Source organism: Aquarana catesbeiana, linkage group LG10, assembly GCF_042186555.1.
Source record: "Aquarana catesbeiana isolate 2022-GZ linkage group LG10, ASM4218655v1, whole genome shotgun sequence".
NCBI classification, from domain to species: Eukaryota; Metazoa; Chordata; class Amphibia; order Anura; family Ranidae; genus Aquarana; species Aquarana catesbeiana.
Window position 1 is genome coordinate 88,838,971 of NC_133333.1, and position 18,072 is coordinate 88,857,042.

The window sequence follows — 18,072 nt, forward strand, 5'->3', positions numbered from 1 at the left end:
GAAATCTTAAGAACACCCCAAATGCAGGTCGCAAACACACGGAACCGGTTGCAGTGGGGTTCCAAATATGGTGCATGTACGACTTTGGATTCAAATCGCACTGAATGGCATGAGAATTGAATAGGTGCAGTTCTTATGCGATTCACATGCAGTTTATAGTGTGCCGAATCCCAGCCACAGACATTTATACAAATGAAGAGGAATACAAAGTTACCTCTTGTGATGTGTGTGTAATGCTTCACGGTGTTCGGTTTACTTTAGAATTAATTGTTTTGCACCCGCCAGAAAATAGAGACAGCCCTAAACTTCATCACTGTGAGGATTAGAGCTGCGGCTGTGATAGTGAAGGGATCGTTCGGCCTCCCCTTCAGTCAGTCGGTGTATTGCACTGACAAAACACAGCCAAGTACAAATCTAGAAGTGGCCACACAGGTATCAATATGATTATTTGATGATGGAACTGAATAGGAATCACGAACCGCAGACCCTCCATTCCGTCAATTTAGTGAGCTTTTGATTGATTGACACTGGCAGGATTTATTCAACTTCTTCTGATAGATCAAATGAATGTCTGTGTGCGTGTCAGACAAATCACTGATTCTGATACATCATGTTTAAATTTTGTACTGCATGTGTTGCATTGTTTTATTTTAATCAATGAACTGTTTATACCTAGATCGATCACAAATCAGTACGTGTATGGCTAGTGTAAGGCAATTTTCTTGCCCTGAATTATAGTTTAAAGTAGAACTAAAGGCATTTTTTAAATTTTGTATAAAATGAACATCGTTGGGGAGATTCACCCTCTTTACCGGTGATGTTTATCTTTAATACCGAAAATGAAAGTGAAAAAATCCCAAATTTTAAGTTGACACCAGAACAAGAGTAGAGGGGAAATCTTCCAACGTTAGGTTAGGGTGACCAGATCTCCCCAGTTTCAGGGGACAGTCCCCGGAATGAGGACACTGTCCCCAGATTGGATTTGAACAGGGGCCTGGGCAATTTCAAAGACAATCAGTGCAGAATTTAAAAAAAAAAAAAAAAAAAAAAAAAAAAAAAAAAAAATCTGAATTACACACCCCTGCTCCGCTGCTCCTACTAGCTTAGGGGGTGTATTTATTTTCCATTATCTGTGCCCCTTTCTGATGATCATGTGCTGGTTGGAACGGAGGGACTATTTCTTCCATTTCGGGTGAATGCCCATTCTGCTCCCGCTCGCATGTTCTTCTGCCTTGGCTTCAGCCCCAGCCAGCCGCCTGCCTATCTCCTTGCCTTCCCCAGCGGAATGATCTTCCTCCACTTAGCTCCGTTCCCCACCCAGTAGAAGCCAGGGCCCAGAGAGTGAGACTTGAGAGCCTGTAAGGCTGGCGGTGGCGGCGATAGGCAGAGAGAGGCAGCTAAGCTCAGCTGACATTGTCCAGCAGCAGAACCAGAGGGGAAGCGGATCCGATTGTAGGGCTGCCATTGTCTTCAAGGTTTCAACACAGGTGTGCTTTGGGGTGTCTGAATAGACTACATTGCACTGTGTTTGTCTCTTTGGCATAATGGATGGTATCATAACTCACAGGCAGCAGGCACTCTTTCATGGCTCTGGCTGGCAGTACACTGTCACAGTGTTATGATTGGTCAGCTCCAAGAAAGATGTAGCCGGTGTTTTGCCGAGAAAGTTCCCTCGTGGATAAGGACCCCCTGTACTGCGCATGCGCTGCGCTTGCGCAGTACGAACCACTACGGAGCCGCCGAAAGTCTCCGAAGTTGAACAGCTGATTGTCAGCTCTACACGGCGCCTGTGCACTGAGTCCAGGTTCAAGCCCCACCATCCAAGTAGGCATAGAGTTTGAATAAAACTATGCCGAGCGAAGCGAGGCCGTGCCCGAAGCCTCGCGCCCGAAGCGTGGCGAGCGAAGCGAGCCCCCAAGGGGCCCTGTACAGCTGACTCTCAGCTGTTCAGCTTCAGCTATTTTCGGTGGCTCGTACCGCACAAGCGCTTCTGCGCAGTACAGGGGAGTCCTTATCCACAGGGGGAACTTTCTCGGCAGAACACCAGCAACTCCAGAATCCCATGAAAAACTTTATTTGCTACATAAAGGTCAAGATTAAAAACAGCTGATGCTTTTCTGCATACAGCCTTGTTCACAGCAGTTGCTGCATAGTGGCAGATACAGTGAAAGCGCCATACCCCTGTGTGGGGTGAGTGTAATACCTATAGGGGGTCTATAAGGATCACGGATTTGAAGAGCACCTGTCACTTTATTTTTATATTTTTTACTTTTTGATCATCTCAAATAATTAATGGACTATATATAATCACAGTATATATTTTTTTTGGCATGAATTCTTTTTATACATAAGGATCACCAAGGCACAGTTTTTAAGAGCACCTGTCACTTTAGTTTTTATTTTGTGCTTTGAAGATTGGACTATATATGATCACAGCACATTCATCCATGTTTAGATATGTGTCTTGTCAGCACTTGTACACACCAGCGTATGCACCAAGCACTTGACACCTTAAACATGTTTAGCAATTTGATGTTTTTTATGTTCATAAAATACATTGGGAGTATAATATAGGAGCACACAGATTGTTGCACAAGGGCATGCAATTATTGCACCCTAGAACAGCGCCACACCTACCTCTCTCAAATTAACACTTGCATTTACATTCCACATAGCTGGTTGTACCAGTAGGGGCAGCAGTTCATTTTCTTTACTTATTGCCATAAGCGCAGGACCACCCATGTATTTTACATTATTGGTCACAAGTTAACAAAATCAGCACCCAGCAGCCATGTTATGTGACACACTGTGACAGAGCCAGCCAGAGCCATGATCGAGTGCCTGCTGCCTGTGTGTTATCATAATGCTGATGATCTTAACCAGTTTCCAACCGCCCCATATCAGATTTACTGCTACAGGGTGGTCCTGCTGTACAGGATCATGTATATATACACATGTGATTCTGCATTTATGGGTATCAGAGCCAATCAGCGGGTCCGGCGGACTCGATGTCCGCTGGTACTTGCCGATCGTTCTGTACACAGGCAGAACTGCGGTCTGCCTATGTAAAAAAGGCAGATTGCCGTTCTGTCAGTATGGAAGACATTAATACTCTGTTCCTGCAAAGCAGGGACAAGGATCTATGCCTTCCCTTAGTAAAATCACCTCCCCCACAGTGGGAAAACACTTGTTAGGCACACATTTAACCCTTTAATTGCCCTAGATGTTTAACCCCTTCCCAGCCAGTGTCATTAGTACAGTGACAGTGCATATTTTTAGCACTAATCACTGTATTAGTGTCACTGGTTCCCACAAAGTGCCAATATCACAGTCCCACTATAAGTTGCTGATTGCTGCCATTACTAGTAAAACAACAATATGTCTCCGGATTTCATTTTAAAAATCTGGTCACCTTACACTAGGTCTGTTGTGACAATCAGGGATTCCCTCACTTTGGAGGGATTTGCCTGTCACTTCCTGTTGTGGCTATGAGACAAAGTGGAGGGAAATCTCCCCAATGGGACACGGATGGCAAAAACAATACCAAAAAACAGATGGTGGTTAGAACCCTCCTTTACTCTATCCAAAAAAAAAAAAAAAAAAAAAAAAAAAAAAACACGTTTAGCCTTAAGTTGTACTCCAAGTTATCCTTTTGATTTATGTCCAATATGGTCAATTCAGACACTACACAACTGTACAGATTATATGGTCAGATTCTAACATGTGTGACCAGCTTTAGACTGAAAAGGGAGCTCAAACACCCACATCAATCTTGTTAATCAGAAGATATTCACTCACCTGAACTGCCTTTCGATGTGATAAAAATGTATCTTTCCACTTACAGAACTGAGAGATAGAGATAGAATGGTTCTTCCATTCCCCTACACCAGGGATATGCAATTAGCGGACCTCCAGCTGTTGCAGAACTACAAGTACCATGATGCATAGCAAGACTCTGACAGCCACAAGCATGACACCCAGAGGCATGATGGGACTTGTAGTTTTGCAACAGCTGGAGGTCCGCTAATTGCATATCCTTGCCCTACACTTACAATAGCTCCAGACCCTTTGGTTTATATTCCATATACCGGCATGCCATCCATGCAGCCTGCAGACAGGTGATGGTATTGGTCTGAGCTAGACTGGAGTTTTAGCTTTGTTCTTTGCATGGCAGAGAGGCATACTGTATTCAAACAGCATTCTCTAGCAGTAATTTATTGCATTTTGTTAACCATTAAAAGCAGCTTGAGGGTAAAAAAAAAAAAAAAAAAAAAAAAATTTATAGGCCGCACATTTCATATAAGTGAATTTATTTTGTGGTACAAGCTTTTGAGAATACTCAGTTCATCGCCCCATTCCTGACAAAGAGAATTGACTATTCACAAAGACCTGCAAACAAAATATATTCGGTTAGATCTTATAATCCAATTACCACTTTCAATCCTTTGCGTCACACTAACCATAAGGTATATCTATAGAGTATATCTTACCTTGTTTCTTAGCATTGTATGGTTGAAGGCATATATACTTTGTACATCATTGTTCACAGAGTCATTATATGTCTTATTAAATTCAGCGGTTGTCTGTTGGATTATTTTGGCCGACGCTTCATCCATCCCCTCGGCAGACCACAGTAACAGCAGCCATATTCCCAGGGTGAACATCTCCAGCGAGGAGTGCAGAGATCCTGCCGTTCTGTGGACCTTCCAGCATCAGCAGTTCATACCACACCTTATGTAATCAAAGACTGCATGCCTGAGTCACCATCAGATAGCTGTTTACCTATGAAGACATGAAAACAGAACATTAAATATCATTAATTAAATAAAGATTAGTGCTTCAGGCACGGTTATTGATCCTTTATTGGCTGCTGGTGCACACCTACTGGGATCCATCCTCCCCACAGTATCCAGGTACAAACCAAGCAGCTGCACTTCCACTATTGATATCCAAAAAGATGTATTGCAAGTAGTACAAACTCACCAGATCGGTCAGTGTTGTAGAGGAGAGAGGACGCTCTAGCAGCACCCACCTGGCTTTGATTAATCGATCCCCAGCACCTATCAACCAAAGCGGTGAGCTGGGAGGAATGTATCTCCTCCTTTAAATTTTTTTAATAGAAGAGCAGTTCTTTGATTTTCTTATGCAAGTTTTTTAAATAAACATTGCTTGATTTTAATTAAAACAGAGAGCACTATGTCTTTACTTTTTCATTTACTGGGCGTTTCCTAGTGTTGGCTATCCTGAAGAAGAAAGTTCTATCCTTCACTAGAGCCCTTCCCAGCTGTTTAAATGGACTCTGTGCTTTTGACCTTTTATGATTTTTAGGTCCAACACACAAGGTAAGCATGTGTCTACAAGAATGGGTGGTGATGGTGTGATCATCTCACCTACTGTATATCTCTGTTCTAGAACTGCACATTTCTGGATAAAATGAGAATCACAATTTTTTTGCTTAAAACAAAGATCACGATTCTCGGCCTAACATCATCTTTTACATTATACAAAAAAAATTCGGCTAACTTTACTGTTTTGTTTTCTTTAATTCATTAAAGTGTTTTTTTTTTTACCAAAAAATTGCTTTTGAAAGACCGCTGCGCAAATACAGGGTGATATAAAATATTGCAACGACCGCCATTTTATTCTCTAGGGTCTCTCCTAAAAAAAATATATATATAATGTTTGGGGGTTCCAAGTAATTTTCTAGCAAAAAAATACTGATTTTTTACTTGTGCCAGAAAAAGGTTAAAGGGTAACTCCACTTTCATGGGAAAAAAAAAAAAAAAAAAAAAGCAAATAATGAAAAAATAATATAGCTCATATGATAACAACACTAATCATTTTGTAATTGAATGTAATTATAAATGACCTTTCCTTTTCAATCTGCAGCCAATGTATTTTTCTACGAATATACTGCAATATGGATACATGGAGTTTTCTGTACACAGAATGTGAACTGACCACTCCCCAGAAACATCATTTCCTGCTTGTGTGATTGGCTCACCAATTTTCCCAGAAGTCTGCCTAAGATACAAGTCAGATTTCAGGCATCCCCTGCAACAAAAATGTCATCTTTGGAGAGATACTTTCAATAGGAACCAGGGATGCAGGCCCAGCAGATTTCCTCATTAGTGTTGTGCAGCTCCACACCTGACTGATAATTATGAAAGCACTCCCATTAGACCCACTCAGAACAGAGGCACAGAGAAACACACAGAAATTTCTTCAGAATAACAAAAGGTAGGAATCTGCAACAAAGTTTGTTACAATCCTTGCAATGAGCTGCACGATTAATCGTTAAAAATCGAAATTGCAATATTTTTCTCTTCCTGATATTCAAAATAACATGGAATCTTCAACCACTTCCCGCCCGCCCTATAGCGGATTGACGTCCGGGAAGTGGTTCTGTTATCCTGACTGGACGTCATATGACGTCCAGCAGGATGACATGCCGCAGCGCGGCGATCGGTGGAGCGGTGTGTCAGTCTGACACACCGCTACACTGATCTTCGTAAAAAGCCTCCGGCGGAGGCTCTTTACCACGTGATCAGCCGTGTCCAATCACGGCTGATCACGCTGTCAATAGGAAGAGCCGTTGATCGGTTCTTCCTCACTCGCGTCTGACAGACGCGAGTAGAGGAGAGCCGATCGGCGGCTCTCCTGGCAGGGGGGGTCTGCGCTGATTGTTTATCAGCGCAGCCCCCCCCGCAGATCACCACACTGGACCACCAGGGATCGCCACTAGGACCACCAGGGAAGGGGCAACATGTGGATGGCCAGGTATGTACCCCATGGCCATCCACATGTGCCCAGTGTGCCAAATCTGTGCCAATCAGTGCCCACAAATGGGCACTGATTGGCACCATTATGTTGCAGTGATGCCCAGCAATGCCACCCTTAGGGGCATCACTGCAAACAAGCAGTGCCATCAGTGCCACCCATCAGTGTCCATTCATGCCACCTGTCAGTGCCCATCCGTGCCCATCAGTGCCCATCTATCAGTGCCCATCCATGCCCATCTGTGCCAACTATCAGTGCCACCCATAAGTAACCATCAATGCCACCTATGTGTGCCCATCAATGCCACCTATGTGTGCCCATCAGTGCCGCATACCAGTGCCACCTATCAGTGCCCATCAGTGCCGCCTATCAGTGCCCATCATCAGTGCCCGCCAGTGCCAGCTTATCAGTGCCACCTCATTGGTGCCACCTCATCGGTGCCGCCGTATCAGTGCCCGTCATTGAAGAAGAAAACGTACTTATTTACAAAAAAGTTTTAACAGAAACAAAGAAAAACTGTTAAAAGTGGAGTTCCACCCCCCCCCCCCCCAAAAAAAAAAATAGTAATGTTCTTAAAAAAAATAAAAAAATAAAAAACATTTGAAGAAATTTCTTTTTTTCTCACTCACCTCTAAATGCCTGTTGCTAGGGGGTCCCTCGTAGTCTGCCTCCTTCGGTGCCTGGGCTCCTGACGTCACTTCCCTCGGCGCAGGAAGGGAGATCACCTCTTCACCCTCCCTCTTGTCAATCATCTGGGGCATGTGACCTGTCCCAGATGATTGCGGGGCCAGTGACGGTGCGCAACGCAGTTCACGCATGCGCAGTGGGTGCCCCACAGTTGAAATGCCGGCGCCGCCGAGCGGAGGGGGGGGGGGACGAGCGGGGCTTCTTCCATCGCTGGACCCTGGGACAGGTAAGTGTCCGATTAAAAGTCAGCAGCTGCAGTATTTGTAGCTGCTGACTTTTAATTTTTTTTTTTTTTTTTAAATGGGAATCCCACTTTAACAAGTGCAGAGAGTTCTCACAGCTGGGAAAAAAAAATAAATCCAGGCAGGCTGCCAAATGTAATCACAACAAGCAAATAAGTAGAAACAAAGTATCTTTTCGTTCTTTTATCAAAGGAAAGAACTCCAGCGTGTAAATGAAGGAAGTTTAACCATTTAAAAGACCAAACCTTTTCTGACATTTGTTGATTACAAGTAAAAATCATCATTTTCTGCTAGAAAATTACTTAGGACACCCAAACATGAGATATATATATATTTTTTTTTAGCAGAGACCCTATAGAATAAAATGGTGGTTGTTGCAATATCTTATGTCACGCCATATTTGCGCAGCGGTCTTTCAAACGCAATTTTTTTTTTTTTAATACACTTTAATGAATTAAAAAAAAAACTAAACAGTAAAATTAGCCCAATTTTTTGTATAATGTGAAAGAGGTTACACCGTACGAATTGTGAGAAAATCGTGATCTTTATTCTAAGACCCCTTTCACACTGGGGCGTTTTCAGGCACTTTAGCGTTAAAAAAAGCGACTGAAAGAAGCCATCCCAGAGTGCTTTAAGAGCCCTTTCACACTGCCAGCACCCAAAAAATGCTGGCAAAGCGCCGCTTAAACTAGCGGCGCTTTACCAGCGTTTTTCAAGCGCTAGCGGGGCGCTTTTAACCCCCACTAGTGGCCAAATAAAGGGTTTAAAGGGCCCACAAAGCGCCGCTGCCAAGGCGCTTTGCAGGCACTTTCCATTGATTTCAATGGGAAGGGGCACTTTAGGAGCAGTGTATTCACCGCTCCTAAAGCGCTGCAAAAAAGCTGCTTGCGGGACTTTTTTTGACACCCTGCCAGCGCAGCGCCTCAGTGTGAAAGCACTCCGGCTTTCTATCCAATGTTAAAACAACAAGGGCAGAAGATTTAATAGATGGAAGGTTGAAAAAGATGACTGAAGAGCCGCTTTAATGACTTGGAGGGGATATTGTATTAAACTTTTACTTCTGAGCACTTTTGGTGTTTTGCTCAATAGTTTTGGAGCACGGCACAATTTACCTTATACATATATTGCACTTATGCATCCACACTCCTAATACATCTTTGCTGTGGGGCCTACAATGAGTGGAACCGTCTCCTCACAGTCTTTAGGCTGAACCAAAAATCCTTATTCATTTCTATTGAAAAGCCATCCACCATTAGTCCCAGCAGTGGACTGTATATTGACATTCAAAGCACCAGAGACAAAAGCTGTCATTATCTCTCTAAGCACAAAACCATCTCCTTTCTCCTGTGTTCTATCTGAAGTTATTGAAGTTAATTCCTCTTTCTTACCAAGAGCTCAAATTCCGACCCGAGTAAAAAGAAACTGGAAAAGGAGCCGAGAACTCCCCCTGCTGGATGCTTATAAAAAAGCAAAGTGGCACTAAGGGGGGAAAAGTAACAACTCTACTGCAAATATGATGAGACACTGTAAGAACTGTCTTTTTTTAATCAAGGCGAAGCAGGAACAGCTCAGATATGATCCAGTTTATTCCTAGAACAGGTTTTACAAGTGAAAATATTTCACCTTTGAGTCTGTTCAACACACTACTGGAACATAATATCACTCAGCAGCTGCTGCTCCCCTCTATATGAAGACATACTCATTTCAATGGAGCTGCCAATTAATCTTATTTCAGCAACTCGGTTTCCTAATTTCTTTTAGTTCTTAATATTTTACCACTTATTAGTCTTACTTTGGCAGCTTATTTTAGGAGTGTTTTTTTTAGTATTTTATACCAGTAGCCAATTAGTAATGTGATTTCTGTATTTATTTCAGTAGCCATTAAGGCTCGATTCACATCTATGCATGTTGCTTTTAAACGTTTCTGCAGTGCTTGCCGTGTCTGTGGACACGCGTTTTTCCCATGATTTATGTTTTTTCTTTTTTTACACTGTATATAGCTGATTGCTAAGGAGGGGGCCGGGAAGCCGGCTGCTGCATCCTTAACAACTGATGAGTCATCAGCTGTCAGCAGGCTTCCCCGCTGACAGCTGAATGCAAGAAAAAAAAAAAAAAAAAAAATTGCCAGCTCAAAAAAAGTGGGAAAAAAAAAAAAAAAAAAAAAAAACAGCGTGGGGTACCCCCCCAGGTCCTTTGATCTAGTATGGATTCAGAGAGAACCCCCCACGCCAAAATTGAAAAACAAAAATGGCGTGCCCCCCCAAAATCCGTACCAGACCCTTATCTGAGCGCCGCCCAGCAGGTCAGAAAAGGGAGGGGACAAGCGCTGGTTTTTTTTGTTTTTTTTTTACATTCAGCTGTTAGCAGGGAAGCCCTCTGACAGCTGATGACTCATCGGTTGTTAAAGATGCGGCAGCCGGCTTCCCGTCCCTCTCCATAGCAACCAGCTATATACAGTGTAAAAAACGCAAATCGCTGAAAAAACGTGGTACTTGTGTTTTAGAAGAGGGTCCATTGAAGTCTATTACATGCAAAACGCTGCATTTTGTGGGAAAAAAAAAGTCCCTAGCCCTTTCCAAAAACACATTGATGTAAACGTGTTCCATAGGAACCGATGTTAAAAAAAATTCCCTGCATTTCTGCAAAATGGAGCAAAAAAAAAACTCATTAGTGTGAATCGAGCCTTAGTCTTATTTTAGCAGTTTGGTGTCCTCTTGCTCACCGGGGGATCGATCTGCTGATCCAAGTCCATCTTCTCTCACTGTGCTGAGACGGACCGGTCAGAGCCCCACCCTCCTCTATGGGGAGATCGGATGAAAACAAACCGCCTGTCCATTTTCATCTGATCCGATCTGCCAGACGGATGGAAAATAGGGTCTCCATCCATCTGGATTTCACGGACAGGATCGGATCAGATAGCAGCGCACATGTCACCATTGACATCCGCTGCCCCATAGGGGTGAATGGAGTGTCCGATCAGGTCTGCCTGAAAAACTGACAGGCGGACCCGATCGGAAAGTCTGTGTGAAAGGACCCTTAGTGTAGAGCCTTCAGCAGCTTGATTTTTCTTTACTTTTTTTTTGCACATATTCTTTTTGATGCAATTTAGTATATGTTTACATTTTATATATCTACTTCTTTTATTTGATGTTTTACTACATATATCATTTGTATCCTTGTAAAATTTATAATTTAACTGCGACAACTGAAATTCATGTGAGAAGTCTGATGCTATTATGTTATGTACAAGAATTTGTGGTATATACTCATATGCATACTTTAGACATCATTTTTGATCATTATAACTCTATTTTATGTTTATTCTTCTAGACTTGATGAAGGGGACATTGGCTGTTTTTATATTACCTTTTTTTTATCAACAATAAAATGATCTTGGACTCTTTAAATTATTTCCCCCAGAGCCTGCAAAGCATTGCCTCCATGATCAATGGATGGTCAGGCTCCTACAGACACTTTTTTTGTTTTTGTTTTTGAAACACACCCAAAAACTCCACCCGGTGCCAAAAAAAAGTGCACACACAAAGAGTGACACAAAACATGCAACGGGTGTACTACGGCCCTCCCTAGGAAGGACCTTACCCTGGTCCCCCGGGGCATTAGGCTCCAGATGGGGACTGAGGTACTCACTATGGCCCATCTGGCCAAAACCAGACAGACCCCGTTCTCTGGAGGGTCTGCCAAAATAGACCCACCCAAGTACTTGGTGGGGCTCACCCAAAGGGAGACCTCATGAGAGAGGGTCATGTCCACCCCCTCCCAAGACTTTCAGGGTAGGCTCGAGGACCCACACCCTACCCGTCACACAGTGAGAAAACAGTGTACACAATGAACAAAAAAAATACAAAAAAGTGACAACACAAGGTAAACAAAAAAAGAAAGTGGGGAAGAAGGAAGTGGAGGTAAGTGAAAGTGACCATTGTGCAAGACAATGGCCAGCCCTTCGGCCAGGAATAAAAAAATCCTCTGGTCCTAGACAAAAGGCCCGGCCCAAGAGGCAGGTGTGAAAAAAGTGTGTATGGTGCAGTGACCAAGGTGCCAACAAAACTCAAAGTGTTCTCTCCCTCACAGTGAGAATTATGGCACCCTTGGACTGCCACTCCAGGGGTACATGCACCAAGGCTTTTCCCCAACCCTGGCCAACAGCCAGACCGGTGCAGTCCCATCCCGACCAGGAAGGCATCAGAACACTGAGAGCTTATGGGGAGAACCCCTTTGGCGTAGGACTCCACCATCGCTCCCACCTAATTACATTCGGGAAGTACCGGCGAATTCCCCTCAATAACCCTGAAAAAGGGCAGACTTTCCTTCCCGAAAGACTGAAAAGGACAGGAATCACACAAATCTAGGCCAGAAGGCCAGGGACCCAACCCTGGGGGATCAACTCCAGAGATAAAACGATAATTCTCCCGCTCTACGAGACTCTGGTCCGGCCGCACCTAGAGTATGCTGTCCAGTTCTGGGCACCAGTCCTCAGGAAGGATGTACTGGAAATGGAGCGAGTACAAAGAAGGACATACTCTCTGGAGAAGAGACGCTTGAGAGGGGATATGATTTCAATATACAAATACTGTACTGGTGACCCCACAATAGGGATTAAACTTTTTCGCAGAAGAGAGTTTAATAAGACTCATGGCCACTCATTACAATTAGAAGAAAAGAGGTTTAACCTTAAACTACGTAGAGGGTTCTTTACTGTAAGAGCAGCAAGGATGTGGAATTCCCTTCCACAGGCGGTGGTCTCAGCGGGGAGCATCGATAGCTTCAAGAAACTATTAGATAATCACCTGAATGACCGCAACATACAGGGATATACAATGTAATACTGACACATAATCACACACATAGGTTGGACTTGATGGACTTGTGTCTTTTTTCAGCCTCACCTACTATGTAACCCTTCGGCCAGATATAGATTATATAGATATATCTATAAATATAGATCTATAGATTGCTGCACAACGATCCGGAAATGAGAACGGGTACCTGGTTTAGACAGGTATCCGCTCGTGACCAAAAAGTGCCAAATGTGGCAGGGGAGGGTGGGAACAACGTTTGGGTGGAACTTTGCTTTAAGGTGTTCTGAATGACAGGAGCTGGAGCACATATCCACTATGATTGGCTGTCATAGCAATCTTATGATTGGGGGTCCCACCCCTCCAGCTTCCAATCACAAACAGTGGCTGGAAGCCCATCAGAGATAGCTCAGTTAAATGTGTCGGGAGCACACAGCACAGAAAAGTGGGCCACCTGGATACACATATTGCATAGTCAGTGTTAAGGCCCAGCCACCATTCTAACTCATATCTATGTTACACACAGCTTATACCTGACTAGGCTACAGGCAGCTCTTGTACTTCATTAGAGAACATCTGCGCTGTACAGATATTAAACTGTAACTGAAACCATCCATGTCCCCATGATATTTTTGTGGTGAGAAATCACTTAAAAAAAGACCCCCCTAGCATGTCCAAAGTGACAGTTCGCAGTGTGATATGCCAGCTGAAATGGGGGTGTCATTAACAATGTATTGACACTCCCCGCAGTTCGCATATGACAGTTTGAGTCGGGTGCGATGCAGGAACCCGCAGTGGATTCGCAGGGTACCTGCATCGCACAAGTGTGAACCGAGCCTTACCTCCTGGAATCCATCCGCTCTTAGATCAGGTGTTCTGTCAGAATAGGCGACCCGTCAGATTGGGTAACGGAAGTGACGTTCCGTCAGCTGCGCATGCGTTCGACCTCTACCAGGTTTGCTCATCTGACAGAACAACTGCAGTCAGTAGAAGGCAGCGGACATCTTACATGTCACAGTAATTTTACCAATAAAGTGAGCGTATATAAATAACTATAGTATATTGAGATCTGTGATGCTGTTTGGATGTTTCATTTTATAAGCCTAAAGGATTAGTGCTGATCAGTGCGGGGTGTACCAACATGGCCACCGCCACCTTCCTACTGCTGGCGTCCAGCTTCTTTCAAAATGTACCATCCAAACAGCATCACAGATGTCAATATACTATATTTATATCCGCTCACTTTATTGCTAAAAATGACTGTGACATTCACGATGTAGCTGGGTGTAGTAAGATGTCCGCTGCAGGTGTTCTGTCAGATGACCAAACCTGGTAGAGGTGGAACGCATGCGCAGCTGACTGAACGTCACTTCTGTTACCTAATCTGACGGGTCACCGATTTTGATAGGCAGGCAGGAGGGTGTTCAGCTGTGAAAGTCCCCCCCCCCCCCCGAAGACACAGGACATCGTTTTAGCCAGAAAACAGGAAGTAAAGTAACTGAAGAAATGCAAAAAAAAGGTATAGAAACACAGAGATATGAAATATCTACTAATGTTATCAGCACAAGGGTTACATATAGTTCATGCTGATAGAGAGTTTAGATCCTGTAGAATTAGCTGTGTGGCCCAATGAAGACATCCATAAAGAAAGCTGTGATGAGCCCCTCCCCCAATGGGTACAAAGCCTCCTACAGACAACACACAAGCTGCAGACATGACTGGGGAGAAGCATGAACATCACCATAGACAGGTATGAGCAGAGATCTGTGTCCACAGGAATCATACCGACAGGTGTGTACACCTCCCCCATCACCATAGACAGGTATGAGCAGAGATCTGTGTCCACAGGAATCATACCAGCAGGTGTGTACACCTCCCCCATCACCATAGACAGGTATGAGCAGAGATCTGTGTCCACAGGAATCATACCGACAGGTGTGTACACCTCCCCCATCACCATAGACAGGTATGAGCAGAGATCTGTGTCCACAGGAATCATACCAGCAGGTGTGTACACCTCCCCCATCACCATAGACAGGTATGAGTAGAGATCTTTGTCCACAGGAATCATACCGACAGGTGTGTACACCTCCCCCATCACCATAGACAGGTATGAGCAGAGATCTGTGTCCACAGGAATCATACCAGCAGGTGTGTACACCTCCCCCATCACCATAGACAGGTATGAGTAGAGATCTGTGTCCACAGGAATCATACCGACAGGTGTGTACACCTCCCCCATCACCATAGACAGGTATGAGCAGAGATCTGTGTCCACAGGAATCATACCAGCAGGTGTGTACACCTCCCCCATCACCATAGACAGGTATGAGCAGAGATCTGTGTCCACAGGAATCATACCAGCAGGTGTGTACACCTCCCCCATCACCATAGACAGGTATGAGCAGAGATCTGTGTCCACAGGAATCATACCAGCAGGTGTGTACACCTCCCTCCATCACCATAGACAGCTATGAGTAGAGATCTGTGTCCACAGGAATCATACCAGCAGGTGTGTACACCTCCCCCCATCACCATAGACAGCTATGAGTAGAGATCTGTGTCCAAAGGAATCATACCAGCAGGTGTGTACACCTCCCCCCATCACCATAGACAGCTATGAGTAGAGATCTGTGTCCACAGGAATCATACCAGCAGGTGTGTACACCTCCCCCCATCACCATAGACAGCTATGAGTAGAGATCTGTGTCCAAAGGAATCATACCAGCAGGTGTGTACACCTCCCCCATCACCATAGACAGCTATGAGCAGAGATCTGTGTCCACAGGAATCATACCAGCAGGTGTGTACACCTCCCTCCATCACCATAGACAGGTATGAGCAGAGATCTGTGTCCACAGGAATCATACCGACAGGTGTGTACACCTCCCTCCATCACCATAGACAGGTATGAGCAGAGATCTGTGTCCACAGGAATCATACCAACAGGTGTGTACACCTCCCTCCATCACCATAGACAGGTATGAGCAGAGATCTGTGTCCACAGGAATCATACCGACAGGTGTGTACACCTCCCCCCATCACCATAGACAGCTATGAGTAGAGATCTGTGTCCACAGGAATCATACCGGCAGGTGTGTACACCTCCCCCCATCACCATAGACAGGTATGAGCAGAGATCTGTGTCCACAGGAATCATACCAGCAGGTGTGTACACCTCCCTCCATCACACAACACAAAGCCTAACACTACATCACTGTCCCCCGGTGACCCCGCTATGTGTGTGATGATGATTATTGGCATTCCATGTAGTCACGTCCCAATCACTTACCTCTCCCCTCTCCTCATCCTCCTCCCCCTCCGCCGCTACCTGCCCGCCGCCCCCAGTACTGCCTCTGTACAGCTGGAAGAGCACAGCAATGATGGGCGGAGCCTCCGCTGACATCCTAGGCGGAGCCGCACACTATTGGATGGGTCGATGGTGGATGCAGGCGGAAGGGGAGGGGAAGACTTTGTTTGGACATTTCAGAAGGCGAAGTGACGAAATGTTAATAGGAAGGTCACGTGTTCGGGCAATGTTTACTATCGGAGACATTTGTGATGAGCTCAGGACGTCACCACCTACTGACAGGACACTCCGTACAGTCCACCCAGCGCTGGAGAATAGCAGCCGCTGCTTCCATGGGTAGTATGTGCAGGATGGTGTCAGTAGTTCTTACGATTTTTTGTTTTTTTTACATTTCATTTTATAGCATCTTCTTTTTTTTTTTTTTTTTTCATATTTTCAAAATGCTTTTTGGGGGCCAGTGAATGGTGTCAGTAGAGCAATCTATAGTGTCATAAAACGACACAGGGGGGGGCAGAGGAGGACACGGGGGGGGGGGGGGCTGGAGGATGACAGGGGGGGCAGAGGAGGACGGGGGCCGGAGGATAACAGGGGGGGTTGGAGGATGAAGGGGGGGCAGAGGAGGACGGGGGCCGGAGGATAACAGGGGGGGCTGGAGGATGACAGGGGGGGCAGAGGAGGACGGGGGCCGGAGGATGACAGGGGGGGCAGAGGAGGACGGGGGCCGGAGGATAACAGGGGGGGCTGGAGGATGACAGGGGGGGCAGAGGAGGACGGGGGCCGGAGGATAACAGGGGGGGCTGGAGGATGACAGGGGGGGCAGAGGAGGACGGGGGCCGGAGGATGACAGGGGGGGCAGAGGAGGACGGGGGCCGGAGGATAACAGGGGGGGCTGGAGGATGACAGGGGGGGCAGAGGAGGACGGGGGCCGGAGGATAACAGGGGGGGCTGGAGGATGACGGGGGATGACAGGGGGGGGCAGAGGAGGACGGGGGCTGGAGGATGACAGGGGGAGCTGGAGGATGACAGGGGGGGCAGAGGAGGACGGGGGCCGGAGGATAACAGGGGGGGCTGGAGGATGACAGGGGGGGCAGAGGAGGATGGGGGGCTGGAGGAGGACACGGGGAGGGGGGGACTGGAGGAGGACAGGGGGGGGGCGGAGGAGGAGGACACAGGGGGACAGGTGAGGGTAATTGGTGCAGTGGGTGGGGTGCTGTCATGGGCCCCTCTACAGCCTACCTGACCCCACATACCTTTCTAAAATAATGCAGCTTTGTCTTCAAGGGTTACAGAAGGGATCTCTGGTGAGAGATAGAGGGGATCCTGGTGCTTAGTGGAAAGAGAATGGGGGTTTTAATGCTTAGTCTAGGCAGATTGGGAGGCATTGCCAGTGGGTGGGGGAGGGGGCACTTGTGCTTCTTACCTGGCTGTGATAGCTCAGACGATCTCACGAAAGCAAAAAAAAACCTCCTCTCCTCACTTTTCTGCCAGGTTCTGACTGATGATCATCTACTATAGAGGAAGCCAGTGGTGGAAGTTATCTTTTGCTGCCACTTTTTCTTTACTTGTCTGAGCTGTTATTGCATGGGCACCCCTCCAGTATTGCCGGCCTGGCCACAGGAGCAGTCAAACAGCTGTCAGTTCTCCTCAGCAGCTGTCCCCCCTGCCCCCTTAGGGGGCCCATGTGCAGTGAACACCCTGCACACATGGATGATACATCTGGGGTTGTCAGGGATGATCACCTCTACTGGGTGTACACACTACATCCACTCTACTCCATCATATGATTTACACATTACACCCACTCTACTCCCATCATATGATGTACACACTACATCCACTCTACTCCATCATATGATTTACACATTACACCCACTCTACTCCCATCATATGATGTACACACTACATCCACTCTACTCCCATCATATGATGTACACACTACATCCACTCTACTCCCATCATATGATGTACACACTACACCCACTCTACTCCCATCATATGATGTACACACTACACCCACTCTACTCCCATCATATGATGTACACACTACATCCACTCTACTCCCATCATATGATGTACACACTACATCCACTCTACCCCCATCATATGGTGTACACACTACATCCACTCTACCCCCATCATATGATGTACACACTACATCCACTCTACCCCCATCATATGATTTACACATTACATCCACTCTACTCCCATCATATGATGTACACACTACATCCACTCTACT

The 18,072-nt window shown here is 45.7% G+C and overlaps 1 protein-coding gene across 4 annotated transcripts in view; it reads right to left on the reverse strand.

Moving 5' to 3' along the window:
- Positions 1-15,968, reverse strand: part of SIDT2 (SID1 transmembrane family member 2) — a 114,765-nt gene extending 98,797 nt beyond the window's left edge. For all 4 annotated transcript variants that reach the window (XM_073602376.1, XM_073602375.1, XM_073602374.1 and 1 more), the window contains exons 1-2: positions 15,816-15,968; positions 4,491-4,782 (exon numbers count right to left, since the gene is read on the reverse strand). In XM_073602376.1, coding sequence (XP_073458477.1) covers positions 4,491-4,664 — 174 coding nt within the window. In that variant the 5' untranslated portion in view covers positions 4,665-4,782; positions 15,816-15,968. The remainder of the gene's footprint in view (positions 1-4,490; positions 4,783-15,815) is intronic.
- Between the last annotated feature and the right edge of the window lie 2,104 nt (positions 15,969-18,072).